At 44.4% G+C, this 18420-nt stretch overlaps 1 protein-coding gene across 1 annotated transcript in view; it reads right to left on the bottom strand.

Moving 5' to 3' along the window:
• Positions 1–891: 891 nt before the first annotated feature.
• The window catches only part of LOC124280713 (transcription factor ETV6-like), a 40935-nt gene continuing 23406 nt past the window's right edge, over positions 892–18420 (bottom strand). Inside the window, exons 4-10 of the mRNA XM_046716697.1 lie at positions 16977–17081; positions 7036–7125; positions 6379–6582; positions 4557–4631; positions 3614–3736; positions 2436–2679; positions 892–1999 (exon numbers count right to left, since the gene is read on the bottom strand). Of these exons, the coding sequence (XP_046572653.1) occupies positions 1537–1999; positions 2436–2679; positions 3614–3736; positions 4557–4631; positions 6379–6582; positions 7036–7125; positions 16977–17081 (1304 nt within the window). The 3' untranslated portion in view covers positions 892–1536. The remainder of the gene's footprint in view (positions 2000–2435; positions 2680–3613; positions 3737–4556; positions 4632–6378; positions 6583–7035; positions 7126–16976; positions 17082–18420) is intronic.

Consider the following 18420-nt stretch of genomic DNA (forward strand, 5'->3'; position numbering starts at 1 on the left):
CCCTAACATTTTTTGTCTAGAATATAAACTAGATCAAGCAGTTAACTGTTTCCTTTTAAGGCTAATTCCTATATTAAATCCGGTTAACAGCTGCCCGTAAATTCTACCTCTACTTACTGACCTACATTAAATACAGTCAAAGGAAAGTCTTCCTCCTTGGAACGTTGCAATGTCATCCCGAATGATCAGTTACGTTCACGCTGAGCTGATCATACAACTAACTTTGGACCTATTCACGTCATTTCACTTTGATATCTATTTCTTCATGGGGGATGGGCGTTTTGTTTGCCCGATTTTACCACACAGTAAACTACGGATATAACGAACTGAAATGGACGCTTACGTTAGTTCGAAATAACCGTAGTTCGTTTGACCCATTTCGACTAAAATAAACAGCAAATGGCTGGGGCAAAAGAATCTGGGCCCCGATCCACAAAGCGCTCGTACACATTACGACCTGTCGTAACTCTATAGTTTATCATATGCTTACGAGTGACGTAGCGCTACGAACGCTCTGTGGATAGGGGCCAGGGCCCTTATTCTCGAAACGTTCGTAGCCCTAAGAATTCGTAACTTTGATCGTAGCCAATGTGTTAACAATGGGCTTAAGAAGTTCGTAGGGCTACGAACGTGTCGAGAATAGCTAGCCAGTTCGTTATTTCCGTCTGTTCTTATAAACGCGGTTTGACTGTATAGAATTATTAATACATCGAAGTACGTACATGTTGTACATACTACGCTACAGAACCCTGTAGTCTTTCTTTGTCGACCAATGGTGTTATCGTATCCGTGGAAAACGTGCCAACCGACAGTGGCCTCAATCACTTAAGCTCTGTGATCAGCTGTAGGCGTGTGTGGATGGGTTCAACGTTGTTTTCAAAACTGTTTAGTTATGACAGAGGGCCTGCTTAGTAGGGGAGGAAATGCCGGAATGATGATGTTGGTCGTGTATCGCTTTGTGAAACTGCGCGCATTGAGGTACGTCGGCGACTAAGAATCAAACTCAGGCTGAATAAGGGCCTCGCTGCCTTAATTTTCGGATCCTGACATATCTAGGGAAGGTGATCATCGAACACTCGGGTCTCAAAAGGCCAGGGTTCTAGTGCCCCCTCTCCTTCCCACCTCCGTATGTTTCGCAATTATCACTTAAGTCCCACAGCATCTATGAAACACTGTATTTGTACCTGAAGACTATGAACATATGCGGATGATTCCTAAGTACACCTTTAATGGCTTCGTTTGGTATTTACAATGGCTAAATGTTGTATGAATAGTGCTAATAAGTTTCCATATCATATGTGCAACGGTTAGGCCACACCTGGATACCTTATCTGCATATTGTTATGTGAGGAATCGCGGGAATTCACGAAGCGGTGGGATTACTTGTCACTTGTGACCCAAGTCAACAGATACCTGACTCCTAATCATCGTCCTATTGAAGAAGGAAGTCAGTGTAACAGAATCCATTTCCGTGTTCAATCCATTCCTGGTTTTTCCTTTTTCGAAAAGGAGAAAATACCCAGATCAACATTCGTGTCAGCTTGCCACTTCCAATTTTATGTGCGTTTCGAATGTTTCATCCTTTCTGTAATCTGTTGACTCTGACCTTCTTCTACTGTAGAGAGTTTTCATTGACAGGTCTTCCGGTTCGTCTTGCACAGGCGCAACATTAACTTCCTGTTTTACATACGGGACCGTGTGGTCATCGGGATCGTCGAATCTGTCCTCGTCATCGTCCAGTGTTGGTCTCAAACGACCGTTAATTAGCTGTAAATCACACTGACTGTCGTAATTGTCAAAGGGGTCGATTTCTGGACTCCTGATTGGTGTCTGATCCACAGAATGAGTGTCTTTTCTTGCTGGAGTCACATCCTCGTTGTGAGACTCGTGTTTGATTGGTTGAGGTCTGAGGTTATTGGGCTCCTGTTGGGCGATTCTGGCGGAGTGGGGTCTGGCCCCTCTCTGGCCTTTCTTGATGTTCCGAGGATGCTGAAGAAACCTGGAATGAATTGATGCAAGGTGTATCAATCAAATATATGTAAACAACAACAACAAAAACAACAAAAACAGCTGATGCTTTCTTTGGAGAAGTCGGGTGATCTCTAAAAATGTTACTTTTTTAATCTTTAATCTTCGCAAAGACACGAGGGCCTGTGGTATTTGGAGGTTACTTAAATTCCTGATTAGAAAGGTGATAAATTTGTTATAATCCAGTTTAGATCCTGGAAATGGATGAAGCCTTTGCAAAGAAGCATTTCGGAGCATCTACGAGTCCCCCTTCCCAGCCGTTCCTGTGGATATTAGAGAGTGTGTACTTTTTTTGCCTTGATAAGCGACCGCTTTAAGTACTGGCTCACTGCTTAAGCTCACCACTCGCTCAACAATAGCAGTATACTGTCAGTCAGGACAAAAATCTGTTGGACGTCAATACTTACTGGTATGTGAGTCGTTTTCCTTGCACCTTCTTGATAATGTTCATCTTGTAATAGTAGCGCAGGGCGCGGGACAGTTTCTCGTACGTCATGTTGGTCCTGTTCTTCTGGTGCCCCCACAGTTCCGCTAGACCAGTTGGGTTCATGATGCGGAATATCAGCTCATCCTGTTTCTCCCAGGTGACAAAGTCCCGGTACTTGTTGTCCAGCAGCAGCTGGTGGATGAACTCCCACAACAACCGGCATTCTGAGGACAGAACAGGACATTGGTACTCCCCTAATAACCGGCATTCTGAAGACATTGATACTCCCATAGCAACAGGCATTCTGAGGACAGAAGAGGACACTGAAAATCCCATAATAACAGGCATTCTGAGGACAGAAGAGGACAATACTCCCATAATAACAGGCATTCTGAGGACAGAAGAGGACATTTATACTCCCATAACAACTGACATTCTGAGGACAGAAGAGGACATTTATACTCCCATAAGAACCGACATTCTGAAACAGAAGAGGACACTGATACTCCCATAATAACAGGCATTCTGAGGACAGAAGAGGACATTTATACTCCCATAACAACCGACATTCTTGGGTCAGAAGAGGACATTTATACTCCCATAAGAACCTGCTGTCAGAGGACAGAAGAGGAAATTGATGCTCCCATAATAACAAGCATTCTGAGGACAGAACAGGACATTGATACTCCCATAACAACCGACATTCTGAGGACAGAAGAGGACATTGATACCCCCATACAACTGCTGTCAGAGGACAGAAGAGGACACTGATACTCCCTTAATAACAGGCATTCTGAGGACAGAAGAGGACATTGATACTCCCATAATAACAGGCATTCTGAGGACAGAAGAGGACATTGATACTTCGATAACAACCTGCATTCTGAGGCAAGGAAAGGGCATTGATACGCCCATAACAACCGACATTCTGAGGACAGAAGAGGATATTGATACTCCCATTCTTATTGATTTGCATTCTGAGGACAGAACAGGGCATACCATTGATACTTCCATAACAACCTGCATTCTGAGGGGGGACAGAAGAGGACATCGATACTCCCATAACAACCTACAGTGTGAGGAAAGAAGAGAATATTGATACTTCCTAAACAACCCGCATTCTGAGGACAGAAGAGGACATTGATACTCCCATCTTACCCCCTTCGCCTTTCTTGAGGTGGGACATGTGGAGATCGGCTGACACGTCATGCGATATGGAGCAGTCTTGTGATTGGTGCATATGATTCTCTATCCCCTCTCGGAATTCCATTTCCTCATCGCCTGTAATGCAAAACAATGTCTGATACAGACAAAACAAGAATTACATTTGCATAAGATTGACGAAAACACGAACGAACTGCCGATATCAGTTTGAGAGTTGTTAGTCGCATACATTGGTCTGACTGTCGAACTTGTCGACCTCGAAGACGCACATCTCAGCCGACCTTGAGTTCGGTGACCCCTTTAACACGTCTACATAAACGTCGTCGAAATTCCGGCATATGGTACTCATTAGAGCTCTTTGTTCGTGTGTGGCTGTGGGGTAGCCTAGTGGTTAAAGCGTTCGCTCGTCACGCCGAAGACCCGGGTTCGATTCCCCATACGGGTTCAAAGTGTGAAGCCCTTTTTTGGTGCCTGGAATATTGCTGAAAGCGGCCTAAGGTCATACATTCCAGCAATATGACAGCGGTTTGTAATTTATTGTTTTTGAAACAATAGGACACCTTTCCGTGATGTGTTAAACTGAACAATAGTTAATCCGCATAATTTCACTGGGAACGGTACTGTTCGGATTAACGGGGTTCCACTATATAATTGTATCCACGCCTTTTGTTTCAATACCATCTGTATCTATACCTGCCATCATCGATATTCTGAGTTTGTCATATCTCAACTTTTTCAACACAAAACGCAAGAACCTTTTCGTTCTTATTTGTGTGCAGTGTGAAAGACATGATGATAAGAAAAGGCGTAATTTAAATAAAATTACATTGCTATTTCATATTTTGTTTAACAACAAACACGCCATTGATATAGCTGACTATTATTCATCACAAAGCCCCCTTTAAGAAATCACCTCGAAGTACCCCTTTAACCCTACCTTCAGGGGGCGACTCGGGATCTGACAAGGCACTGTCTGTGTCCGTGTTGGTTAAGGCAGGACTCAACACGCTCTCTGTAAAAGAAAAAGCTCTTTCAGCAAACCAGGAAGTCTACTTTTAACATTTACTTGCCCGTGTATAACCTATTCATGGATTGTTGTGCCTATCATATTGCCACTGTGCTTTATGTCAACATGTAGAATTGCTCTTAAACATAATTTTATGCACAAAATTGCAGTACGTGTGTACAAATTTGATGCCCCCCCTCAAGCTCCCCAGAACAAAATGGGTGGGGAACCCCCCCCACCCCCCACCCCAAGCCACAAATGTGCTGGGTCTTGATCCTAATAACGATCTTATCTTTAGGACTGCCTTCACTACTCTTCCATGGCATTATGTAGCCATTGTACTATGATGGCTTTGTGGTTCGTGATCTGTCACGTAACGAAATCTCCTGCAAGGAAACTCGGTCTCAAAACAAACCCGTGAAGATCCGGGACCGAGGTTAGAATTGGTCTTCAGCAACCCATGCTTGTTGTAGGAGGCGACTAACGGAATCGGGTGGTCAGGCTCGCTGTTTTGGTTGACACATGTCATCATATCCCAATTGCGTAGATCGATGCTCATGCTCTTGATCACTGGATTGTCTGGTCCAGACTCGATTATTTACAGATCGTCACCATTCAGCTGGAATATTGCTGAGTGCGGCGTAAAACTAAACTCACTCACAAACTCGGGACCCATTCGTTATGATAGCTTCGTTTTGAGCGGGGCGATGGGGTAGCCTAATGATTAAAGTGTCCGCTCGTCACGCTGAGGGCCCGGGTTCGACTCCCCAAATGGGTACAATGTGTGAAGCCCATTTCTGGTGTCCCCCGCCGTCATATTGCTGGAATATTGCAAAAAGCGGCATGAAACCATACTCACTCACTCGTTTTGGGCACTAATTAAAAAAATAGCCGACCAATGAATTAATGGGATAGAGTTGAGTAAGACTTAGATATTTAGTTGTTGATTTCCATTACATGCCTATACTAACAAATGTGCCCAGGACAAAAATCAGTCATAATGGGATAGAGAAGGGTAAGAGTTTAGTTTAGCAGGTGACTTCCAGTAAATCTACAATGGCAAATGTAAATAATAAGTACATTTTTAATGCACTAAACTCCATTTACTAGGTGAATGCTCATAGCGCAAACAGATATAATCTGATTTGATTATTATCATTACCACGGATAATTCAAGCTGACCGTGATGCGCGAGAAGGTTAATAGCCACATGCATTATCCCACCGGGTACCCATGCAAATACCCAGAAAGGAGCCTGGACACCCGAGGATGGATGTAAGCTTGTTGCAATGAGCAGCGCCAGAGAATACGCAAAACCCCATATTCTCAAGACTACTTTGAATGTGGACATAAGAGACTACGTTTATTATAGAGCTCTGGGACAACGTGCACAAAGCAATCTTAGCGTTACGACGGTCGTAAATCCGGTGGTAACACACCTATAAGACGGCCGTAGCGCTTAGATAGCTTTGTGCAAGTGGGGCCTGGCGTCTAATGGAGATCCGACGTATATTAGTGAGTGGGTGTGAGTGAGTTTAGTTTTACGCCGCTTTTAGCAATATTCCAGCAATATCACGGCGGGGGACACCAGAAATGGGCTTCACACATGGTACCCATTTGTGAATCGAACCCGGGCCTTCGGCGTGACGAGCGAACGCTTTAACCACTAGGCTACCCCACGCCCCAGTTTATGAAGGAGCGTGTAGCAATGAGCAGTGCCAGAGAACACACAACAGAAACCATTCTCTACGACTACCTGGAATGTGGACTTTAGGGCTGAGATCTTTATGTGGTGGCAGCGGGGACGGATATGACGTCACAGGCCCTGGTAGGATGGGGATGTAGGACGTGTGCGGCCTGTCGGTGCTGAATGTGGGCTGCACGCTGCCACTTGTCGGGCTGTCCGTCAGAAGAAGGATGCCATTGGTTCTGTGGTCCTGGCTCTGTATCAGAGCTGCTGAAATGATGAAGTAGTGAGTTAGTTAGGTTTAACCCCAATATTACAGCTATATGGCGGCGGTCTGTAAATAATCGAGTCTGGACCAGATAATCCAGTGATCAACACCGTGAGCATCGATCTAGGCAACTGGGAACCGATGACATGTGTCAACCAAGCCAGCGAGCCTGACCACCCGATTCCGTTAGTCGCCTCTTACGACAAGCAAGGGTTACTGAAGATCAATTCTAACCCGGATCTTCACGGGTGTATCTTCTTGGACTCCAGTCAAGTAATACTTTTTACCGATATATTCCAGGGCAAATTATTGCACATTTGGTTAAAAAAGGCTGAATTTTTTTCTTAACGTTGTATGGCCGTAGACACATTATCGGCATGAGCGATATTTTGCTTTTAGTGATATTCCAGAAAATATCAGAAAAAGAATCCAGCTGACCTGGCGGAGGTGGTTTCAGTTGTGGACATGTTGTATGGCGACTGAAGCCCGAAGCGACATCTGGCGGCGGGATTGTGGAAAAGGGGAGTAAGAGCAGGGTGGTGTCACTGCAAAGATAGTGTGTTCATGATAGCAACATCTGTTAACAAAGGTATGACAACTCAGTGTGGAGTAAGCTTGGAGCATTGCTGCTCTGTAATGCTACTACCTCATAGCCAAATTTGTGATAGCAAATGTATATAATGTATACTCAAAAGAACGCCTGAATTTTTCATTTGACTTGTTAAGCACAAAACAGAACAAATAGATCTGTTGATCTGATATGGATACGAAACTCTGAAACCCTTATGATTTGTACTGCTTTAAAGCGTTCAAACGCAAATTCATTCAAATCAAGGACCATTACATAGCGTCCGCAGCGCAAAGACATTCAAGAGCCAGTCCAGATGGTGACATACTCGTTTAGCTGTGCAGGTAACGTGATATTCATGACACATGAACCTGTGAAGTCAATAACAATGTGTACAGTACAGAATGACTTATAGTAAGCACATATTTGTCAAACAATGTCACTGGCCGTACAACCCCCAAAAGATCCCTTACTGACGCCCCACCCCTACAAAACAGACCCCCTCACCCCTACGTTTTTCCCCATATACAATTGATTTTGTAAAGGTTATGATTTGATGCGTCAACATATAGACAACTATACACAGAGCGAGAACAGAATGTCATCGTGACATTTCAAATTAGGTCATGTCACGTTGATATCTGTAATGGTGTTTTTTCCAGGAGTAATGATCAGGTCATAAATAAATATACGTCGCTGAACTCTTACGCCGAACATGCAACAACTCGAAACGCAGCTACGTTATTTATGGACACTTTTTTACAATGAAACCCCTGTTTTATTTCTGCGGCCTGAATTCGAGCCTTTGTCCTGAATTCAATTCCGGTATTCACAAAACACATAAACTGACATACAAAAGAAAGTATACACCTGGTGTTTGGGGGTTATTGTGACGTGATGTGTTTGGGGGTTATTGTGACGTGATGTGTTTGGGGGTTATTGTGACGTGATGTGTTTGGGGGTTATTGTGACGTGATGTGTTTGGGGGTTATTGTGACGTGATGTGTTTGTCACCAATCCCTAAGTGAAGCAGGTCTTAGACGTTTAGCACCTAGCACAGGCAGGGTACAGATAAATGTGGTAAATCTCATGTTTCTATCAAAATGTGTACGCTTTTCACTGTCTTCTGTGATATTTCAGCTCCATTAGCACCTGAAGTGAGTGAGTGGGTGAGGTTTTACGCCACTTTGAGCAAAATTCCAGCCATAACACGGCAGTGGGACATTTGGAACAGTCTTCACACATTGTACCCATGTGGGAAATCGAACCCGGGCCTTCGGCGTCACGTGCGAACGCTTAACCACTAGGCTACGCCATCGCCCCTAACGACTAGAGACGAGAGTGACAGATACGTAAACAAATACATGCTTTTATATCAATAAGAACATTTGTCTACTCATATTTACCATCATATACTAAAGCATTGTTACATCCGACTCACACACTCACTCACTTGCTTGCTATGATCACCGCCATGTAGCTGGAATATTGCTGAGTGTGGCAATGTTGAAACAACAAACCAACCTACTATGATCAAATGAGGAATTTAGGTGCTGTTGTTAGTAACTTACAACTCAGTTGTTTAATACCCGTGAAGATCCGGGGTAGAATAGGTCTTCAGCAACCCATTATTGCCACAAAAGGCGACTATGTTTGTCGTAAGAGGCGACTAACGGGATCGGGTGGTCAGGCTCGCTGACTTGGTTGACACATGTCATCGGTTCCCAATTGCGCAGATCGATGCTCATGCTGTTGATCACTGGATTGTCTGGTCCAGACTCGATTATTTACAGACCGCCGCCATATAGCTGTAATATTGCGGCGTAAAACTAAACCCACTCACTCACCCAGTTGTTCAAAGGTTAAGGTATGTTGATTTCAACAGATGTGTACTAAGATTACAGAAGTTGAAATCTACACACCCCGCTTCTCACTGGAGGATTGTGCAAGCGTCACGACATAAAGATAAGGTTTCATATGTCACAGCCAAAGAATTTGAGTTTCGGATATCCTTAAATGGATAGGGTGGTGAAGATGTCTTCTATAACCATACACAATCACGTCGTGTCGCATCGAGTGACCCCGGTATTTTGAGGTCTTTTGTGCAGTAGCTGTTGCTGTACATGATGGTGCTGCGGGTGGACATAATTGTGATCCGTCGTATATTGCAAACATGGCTGGTCTGTTGTGGATCGACCGTCATTCTCCCAATACATTTTGTCCCGTTGCTTATCGGAGAACCGACATCTTCCGGTATTCGGAACATGAAGAGCAGTCTATTGGAGCCTCGACGTTTATTAGAACTCTGCTGTCTACCTGAGACACAACGTTTATTAGTTCATTAAGGAGCTTTTTGCAAATGAGCTGTGCCGGGCGTCTACTCGAGGGTCGCCTTTTATTAGAACTCTGCCGTCTACTGGAAACCCAACGTTTATTAGACCTCTGCCGTCTACTGGAGACTGGACGTTTATTAGAATTCTGCCGTCTACTGGAAACTCGACTCTGCCTTGTACTTGACACTCGACGTTTATTAGAACTCTGCCTTCTATTGGAGACCCAACGTTTATTAGAACAATGCCGTCTACTGGACATGCGACGTTTATTAGAAATCTGCCGTCTACTGGAGACTCGACGTTTATTAGAGCTCTGCCGTCTACTGGACACTCGACGTTTATTTGAAGTCTGGCGTCAAATGGAATCCTTTATGTAAGCGCCACGTCAACTAGACCAACGAAGACCCAGGTTCGATTCCCCACATGGTTACAATGTGTTCTAGTGTTCCCCCGTTGTGATATTGCTGGAATATTTCTAAAAGCGACGTAAAACTCACTCATTCACACATTGGGCATCCGACGTCTTTTAAAGGAAGTACGGTATTAAGAACCTGTTGTGCCTTTACATCATGCCCGAGTTGCTGTGTGTAACGTGAAGGGGAATTTAGCTGTTGAACCAGGAAGTTGGTATATGTTGTAATTGTCCCTTCATTGTGTTCATTGACTGTGCTAAACACAGAGCACGATTTTGAATACTTTTGCGTCAATATGGCTATTTTAAGTAATCACTCACGGAAAATTGGCATCCCCCGCAAATTGGATTCAAGCACTTTATATTTACTTTTTAAATTCGATGATAATTTAATGATAGTCCGGGATCAAGTCCAACAAAAGCATCTGCAAAGCCTTATTTCACAAATAAAGCTTTTGTTAGGCCCTTAGATCTCGCCACCATTGTATCTACTACTTTTGAACCCCCAGTTAACTTCCCGGCTCCACGTGGCACTATTGTGCCGCTATGATGTGTTGACAGGGGGTAACATTGTACCGTACGGTATGATCAATAATTCCTGTCTAACGAACCCTCTCCCCGGTCCATCTCTCAAGTAGTACAAGTTCGGCTCGTCGGCTTTGATGTCCACTTTATCTATGTTGTAAGTTTTGACTGACCATATAGGATCGGTGGCTCGCTTACGACTATCACCCTCGTGTTCCCCCGGCTGGTAGAGGTACCTCACTAGGGCCCTATCTGGTATCTGTTTCTCCTTCCCACGCAATGGTGCAGCCGACTCTGCCACTATTTTCATGTTTCATCGAGGTCAACGCGACATAGCGGCACAATAGTGCCACGTGTGGCCGGGAAGTTAACTGGGGGTTCAAAAGTAGTAGATACAATGGTGGCGAGATCTAAGGGCCTAACAAAAGCTTTATTTGTGAAATAAGGCTTTGCAGAGGCTTTTGTTGGACTTGATCCCGGACTATCATTATATATACTACTACCAGAAACACCTGAATGGCATTTGCTGACTAAACTTATTGTATCCAACATCAAGTCCAATAACCGCCGCATCAAAACAACCGTTGCACAAACAAATGTCATTAACCGACAACAACTACTGCAAAACCGGTCGCCAATACCCACTGCACCATCCTCATCACCAAAAAGGGCTGCAACGACACGATCACCAACAACTGCTGCACCATTACGACCAACGACAACTACTACATAAACGACCGACAGGAACTCATGCATCATCACGACCAATGACAACTACTGCATAAACGACTGCCAACAACCGCTGCACCATCACGACCAACGACAGCTACTGCATCAACGGCTGCCAACAATTCCTGCACCCACACGATCGACAAAGACTACCGTATAAACGACCAACAACAACAACCTCTGCAGCATCACGACACAACTACTACACAAACGACCGCAAAAGACCCCGTCTCACCAACTCGACCGAAGAATTTCCCATCAACGACAGGCAACCACTTCAGCATTAAACGATAACCTACAACTGCTGCATCAACACAACCACCAACACCCACCATTATACCAACTATACACAGCTTCTCTAGTATACCAACTCTACACAGCTTCCCCATTATACCAACTATACACAGCTTCCCCATTATACCAACTATACACAGCTTCCCCATTATACCAACTATACACAGCTTCCCAATGATACCAACTATACACAGCTTCCCTATTATACCAACTATACACAGCTTCCCCATTATACCAACTATACACAGCTTCCCAATGATACCAACCACACAAAGCTTCCCCATTATACACAGCAGCTTCCCCAGTATACCAACTATACACAGCTTCCCCATTATACCAACTATACACAGCTTCCCCATCATACCAACTATACTGACGATGCAAGAACATGCTCACAAACACCCGTTGCACCAACACAATAGGCTGTAACGAAATAAACCCGACTGTTACACTGATTACTTACATCTGGCAAATCGACATTCAAAAATACCTACATCAATACTTCTTAACATAGGTACACCACACGCAAGCCTAACAAAGCATTGCCCACCGAAATAGGAAGGAGTTAATTTAAAACATGACTTCTTATTAGATCCTTAATACACTGATCGGTAGTTAGCAGAGAGCTAGTTAAATATTGATGTCTACTGTAGGGGCGGTGGGGTAGCCTAATGGTTAAATAGTCCAATCGTCACGCTGAAGACCCGTGTTCGATTCTCCAAATGGGTAGGACCCGTGAAGATCCGGGGTAGAATAGGTCTTCAGCAACCCATGCTTGCCACAAAAGGCGACTATACTTGTCGTAAGAGGCGACTAACTGGATCGGGTGGTCAGGCTCATGTCATCGGTTCCCAATTGTGCAGATCGATGCTCATGCTGTTGATCACTGGATTGTCTGGTCCAGACTCGATTATTTACAGACCGCTGCCATATAGCTGTAATATTGCTGAGTGTGGCGTAAAACTAAACTCACTCACTCACCCACTCCACATGGGTAGAATGTGTGAAGTCCATTTCTGGTGTCCCCCGCCGTGATATTGCTGGAATATTGCTAAAAGCGGCGTAAAACTATAATTCACTCACTCACTTTTTACTGTATTCAAGCGCAACACGATGACAGCGTTATTCGGAGTATCATTTTACGCCGTCAGCAAGACTCCAGAAAATTTGGTCTTCGGTGTAACGTGGCGGCGCTTTAATGAAGGGGGGATAAACATTTGTTGAAGTCAACTTAAATGGGTTATACCTTGTGAGCATCAAAGTTTTATAATCGGGACGCTTCGGAAACCGACAACCATCTCCTTTCATCACACCGAAAGAGTGCATGCATAGTGAATGAGTGAGTGAGTGAGTGAGTGAGATTTTTGCCGCTTTTAGCAATATTCCAACAACATCACGGCGGGGGACACCCAAAATGGGCTTCACATATTGTACCCATGTGGGGAATCGAACCCGGGTCTTCGGCGTGAAGAGCGAACGCTTTAACCACTAGGCTACCCCAGCGTCCCCTTACCGAAAGATCGCACATGGAGCACAACAGAGACATGTTGATAAAATATTGTTTTTTAAATGTCCACCACACTGCGTAGTCGCGGCACCGCCCCCATTTCCGTTACGTGTTCTCCTACGACGATCGGTAATTGTCGTCATCGACTGTGACATCTTCAGGAAACAACGCATAAAACAAAATAGCAACACGGACCTGATCATAAGGAAAATGGTTATAAAATTCACAGGATATGTCTGGTTTTATTTCCGTCTACCTGTGTTGTAACTGGTAGTTCGCAGTATGACTAAACCGAGTACCGAGAACAGCCCCCAAGGGGTGCGCTTCGACACCCCCGGGCGCTCGCGGCACACCAAATATGCATCCGCATAATAAATATAATTCGTGTTTCACTGGGATTAATATAAGCGAGATATATTTTTAAACTGTGTCTGCATGTTTTATTACAAAACCGGTCACAGACTACTGCTTATACGACTTGAAGTTGATAAACTGTTTTCAACAGCACGGCACGTATCAAGAGTGAGTGTGGTTTACGAGGCTTTAGCGATATTTCAGTAATGTCACAGAGGGTTTATCACAGTGCTTTGCATGCACACCTGTTTTATAACAATATATATACCACAACTCACACAGCTGTGAGTACGGTTTTACGCCGCTTTTAGCAATATCACGGCGGGGGGCAACAGAAATGGGCGTCACATATTGTACCCATGTGGGGAATCGAACCTGGGTCTTCGGCGTGACGAACCACTTGGCTACTCCACCGTCCTGTTGAGAAAGAGTGTGTTGAGGGGTATGTCGCTTTAATAAATATTCCAGCAGAACAATGGTGGGGACACCAAATGTTGTAACTGTCGTATTTAGAACGAAACATGACGATCAAAGCTTCCCATTTAATATACCAACCACACACAGCTTCCCCATCTTAACTACCATACGCAGCTTCCCCATTATACCAACCATACACAGCTTCCCCATTATGCCAACTATACGCAGCTTCTCTAGTATACCATCTCTACACAGCTTCCCCATTATACCAACTATACACAGCTTCCCAATCATACCGACTATACACAGCTTCCCCATTATACCAACTATACACAGCTTCCCCATTATACCAACTATACACAGCTTCTCTAGTATACCATCTCTACACAGCTTCCCCATTATACCAACTATACACAGCTTCCCAACGATACCAACCACACAGCTTCCCCATTATACCAACTATACACAGCTTCCCCATCATACCAACTATACACAGCTTCCCCATTATACCAACTATACACAGCTTCCCCATCATACCAACTATACACAGCTTCCCCATTACACCAACTATACACAGCTTCCCCATCATACCAACTATACACAGCTTCCCTATTATACCAACTATACACAGCCATACACAGCTTCCCAATGATACCAACCACACAGCTTCCCCATTACACCAACTATACACAGCTTCCCCATTACACCAACTATACACAGCTTCCCCATCATACCAACTATACACAGCTTCCCATTACACCAACTATACACAGCTTCCCCATCATACCAACTATACACAGCTTCCCCATTACACCAACTATACACAGCTTCCCCATTACACCAACTATACACAGCTTCCCCATCATACCAACTATACACAATTTTCCCAAATTGACAAGAAATATCTGACTTTGGACACGAATAAGAAAACACAAATGCACCCATTGAAGTTATAAATTCTGTGAAAATACCTTATTGATAGTCTGTACACTATGTCTAAATAATTAGGTGTGCCTGTTCAACTGGTGATATACTGCTTATTACGGAACCGATACGTGTTGCCGATTTTCTAATTTTAGTCGAATGTTTGTATCAAATAATAGTGACATGAAGCAAGGTGTATAGAGAATATTCTTATTTCTCAAATCTCAATCTACTGAAGGCATTGTGCTTCTAATGTTTCTAATGATTCGTCATGCCCTATTTTTGGCCGGGTGAAACTAAAAGTTGGAATCCGGTTAAAGTGAAATTCGAGTTGTTTTCTATGAAGGAAGGATGCGAAAAATACGATTTTTTCACAGTCAGCATCGAATTCTATTTGCTGTTTCAGAGACATTATAATTCTTTCACCATCCACCCATTCAGGGTTTGGGGGCGTCACACAGTAACTGACCCACATCTTGTTCCCTTCCGTGAAGCCTTTTCTGTAATAAGACAGCACTGTCTGAACCAAATATAGATTTGCTTCTACTCAGGATCTGAATTTCCCATCTTACTGAGGTTCCTTTTAAATCATAATCATACATTTTAATTGCCTAAGCGTTTGTCTATCACAAAGGTAACAGATAAATAGATGGGTAATGTCATAACCCTAACTGGTCCTAAAACGGAACCGGGAATAAATATCAATTATTAAAAGTTCCACACGGATGGAAATAACTGAGCGATTAGACGATGGAGGAAGGAAGGAATTTTATCATGTTTCGAGGAAGGTACTTAATTGTTCAAACAATTTTTTTTTATTTCCTACAAAGAATTCAACACTCGAACTAACCGATAAACAAAAGCACGTCGGTTGTTATGATTGAAGCACCATCGCTCAGACGTCCAATTAAATCCTCCTTCTCGTTTCGCCGGAACTGGCGATAAGGAAGTGATGCTCATTGGTTGAAATGTGCCACTAAAATTCATGAATGCCAGTCATCGCAAATCGTTTCCCGAACAGCAACATGCCACACATCCTCACGAAGGAAGCAACATAGACACCACTACAGGAAATGACATAATGATAATTGTCATGAATTTCCTTGAAGTAACGCTCGAAGCATCTTTACGATTTCCTGAAGTAATGCATGGAAATGTATATTGATTTGGCTTTTTGACCGGTCGATGAGGGGATAAAGAAATACCTGCCATTAGTGTACTGAACGAAATGTATTCTAATGGACTTCCTGATTGATTACATACATTATCTATCGCGTGATGTCCTCGTGGCACACTGTGTCTACATGAGAGAGAGAGAGAGAGAGAGAGAGAGAGAGAGAGAGAGAGAGAGAGAGAGAGAGAGAGAGAGAGAGAGAGAGAGAGAGAGAGAGAGAGAGAGAGAGAGAGAGAGAGAGAGAGAGAGAGTGTGTGTGTGTGTGTGTGTGTGTGAGCGAACCTGACCGTTAGAACAGCTGATAAATTTTGCATTGTTACAGTGTGGAACGAGATCGCTATGACTGCCAGAATATCGACGCATACAGTCTGCGTGCCCACCATGAACCTATCCTGTCCACCTCCAGCGGTAAAAACATCACTGCCAGAAGTCCGGCCTATCTCCCACAATGCAACTCTAGATCATGATCGTAAGACGCTCAAGACTAAAAGGGAAATCCGCTGTGTTAGTCAAACTTGGACAGGCGCTGCAAGAGGAGTGGACATGACTTCCTCGCATTGCCATTGGGAGATAGATTCGGACTATATCAAGCCGTATGAACGTTTGACGAATCATGGGCACATGACCCATTATTGTTGAAATCATCTTAAACATTCATCGTTAGACTACACAACCCTGCCATTTTTATTTTTTTTGCATCCGTACAAATCACCGTCTACATGTCCTGTTGATTGTCATACTACATCTAGTCCTTCCGTATTCTTAGCCATCATAATCATAATCATCATCATCATCATTCGATACCTGTTAGTATTTCTGTAACCATCTATTATTTTCGATTAGCTGATTATCCTCTTTGTAGAGTATATCATATACCGGCTGTTTTCGAGGAGGTTTCGCAGATGTTGGGACGCAACAGATTCCCGATGTTGGACTGAAAAGGACGCGATCATGCCTATTGGATCTCACGTCTACTTGTGGAGAGCGAAGCCAAATGACGCCAAAGTAATCGTCCGCGTTATCTGTCATTGGTTTAAAACAAAACCAGTAACTCACTGTGTCTGTCAAGATGGCGCCAGAGAGAACATGTGACGCGGTATCAGTATATGTCATGTTTTATGATCAGGGCCCAGTTCAACAAAAAACAAAACGTACTTACTTTCATGTTTGCCGATGAGCCTTTGTAGAGCGTTAAACAGGAGGTCTCCCGATGAGGGGTCACGCTCCATGAAGTCGGCCCTTGTCAAGAGACCGAGAGCCTTGCCTGAAACATGTAAACAAGGGTCAGTTTGTGTTTATAGGAGATACAATAGGGCAGCGTTCGAAATTAACGTGGGCCCTTAAGCCCGAAGCAGATTGTAAACCACTCGGACCCACAGCTTATGGCCGACAGCATTTTCACCAATAACTAAGAGTATTATTTCTAATTTAAAAAATACACACATTCCACACATTCTGATCAGCACCCACAACCTTTTATGGTTCTGGGTCCTTAGGGCCTGTAGTTTTCGGGGTTAAGGGCAAACACTGCAGTAGGGGCAAGTAAGACTAGAAACAGGCAACAAAGGTCAGCATGTGATTTCTGGAACAAACAGCAGGGGTTAGTGTTATTGTGGAAGCAGTCAACAGAAGTAAGTGTGACTGTAGGGACAGACAATAGGGTCGGTGTGACTGTAGGGACAGGCAACAGGGTCGGTGTGACTGTAGGGACATACAACAGGGTCAGTGTGACTGTAGGGACAGACAACAGGGGTCAGTGTGACTGTAGGGACAGACAACAGGGGTCAGTGTGACTGTAGGGACATACAACAGGGTCAGTGTGACTGTAGGGACAGACAACAGGGTCGGTGTGACTGTACAACAGGGGTCAGTGTGACTGTAGGGACAGACAACAGGGGTCAGTGTGACTGTAGGGACAGACAACAGGGTCGGTGTGACTGTAGGGACAGACAACAGGGTCGGTGTGACTGTAGGGACAGACAACAGGGGTCAGTGTGACTGTAGGGACAGACAACAGGGGTCGGTGTGACTGTAGGGACGAGTGTCCAGGTGTGACTGTAGGGACAGACAACAGGGGTCGGTGTGACTGTAGGGACAGACAACAGGGTCAGTGTGACTGTAGGGACAGACAACAGGGGTCAGTGTGACTGTAGGGACAGACAACAGGGGTCAGTGTGACTGTAGGGACAGACAACAGGGTCAGTGTGACTGTAGGGACAGACAACAGCGGTCAGTGTGACTGTAGGGACAGACAACAGGGGTCAGTGTGACTGTAGTCAGTGGACTGTAGACAACAGGGTCAGTGTGACTGTAGGGACAGACAACAGGGGTCAGTGTGACTGTAGGGACAGACAACAGGGGTCGGTGTGACTGTAGGGACTGTCGGTGTGGACAGACAACAGGGGTCAGTGTGACTGTAGGGACAGACAACAGGGGTCAGTGTGACTGTAGGGACAGACAACAGGGGTCGGTGTGACTGTAGGGACAGACAACAGGGGTCGGTGTGACTGTGTGACGGTGTGACTGTAGGGACAGACAACAGGGTCGGTGTGACTGTAGGGACAGACAACAGGGGGCGGTGTGACTGTAGGGACAGACAACAG

Source organism: Haliotis rubra, unplaced genomic scaffold (genome assembly GCF_003918875.1).
Source record: "Haliotis rubra isolate DU_JTF1 unplaced genomic scaffold, ASM391887v1 Scf272, whole genome shotgun sequence".
NCBI lineage: Eukaryota > Metazoa > Mollusca > Gastropoda > Lepetellida > Haliotidae > Haliotis > Haliotis rubra.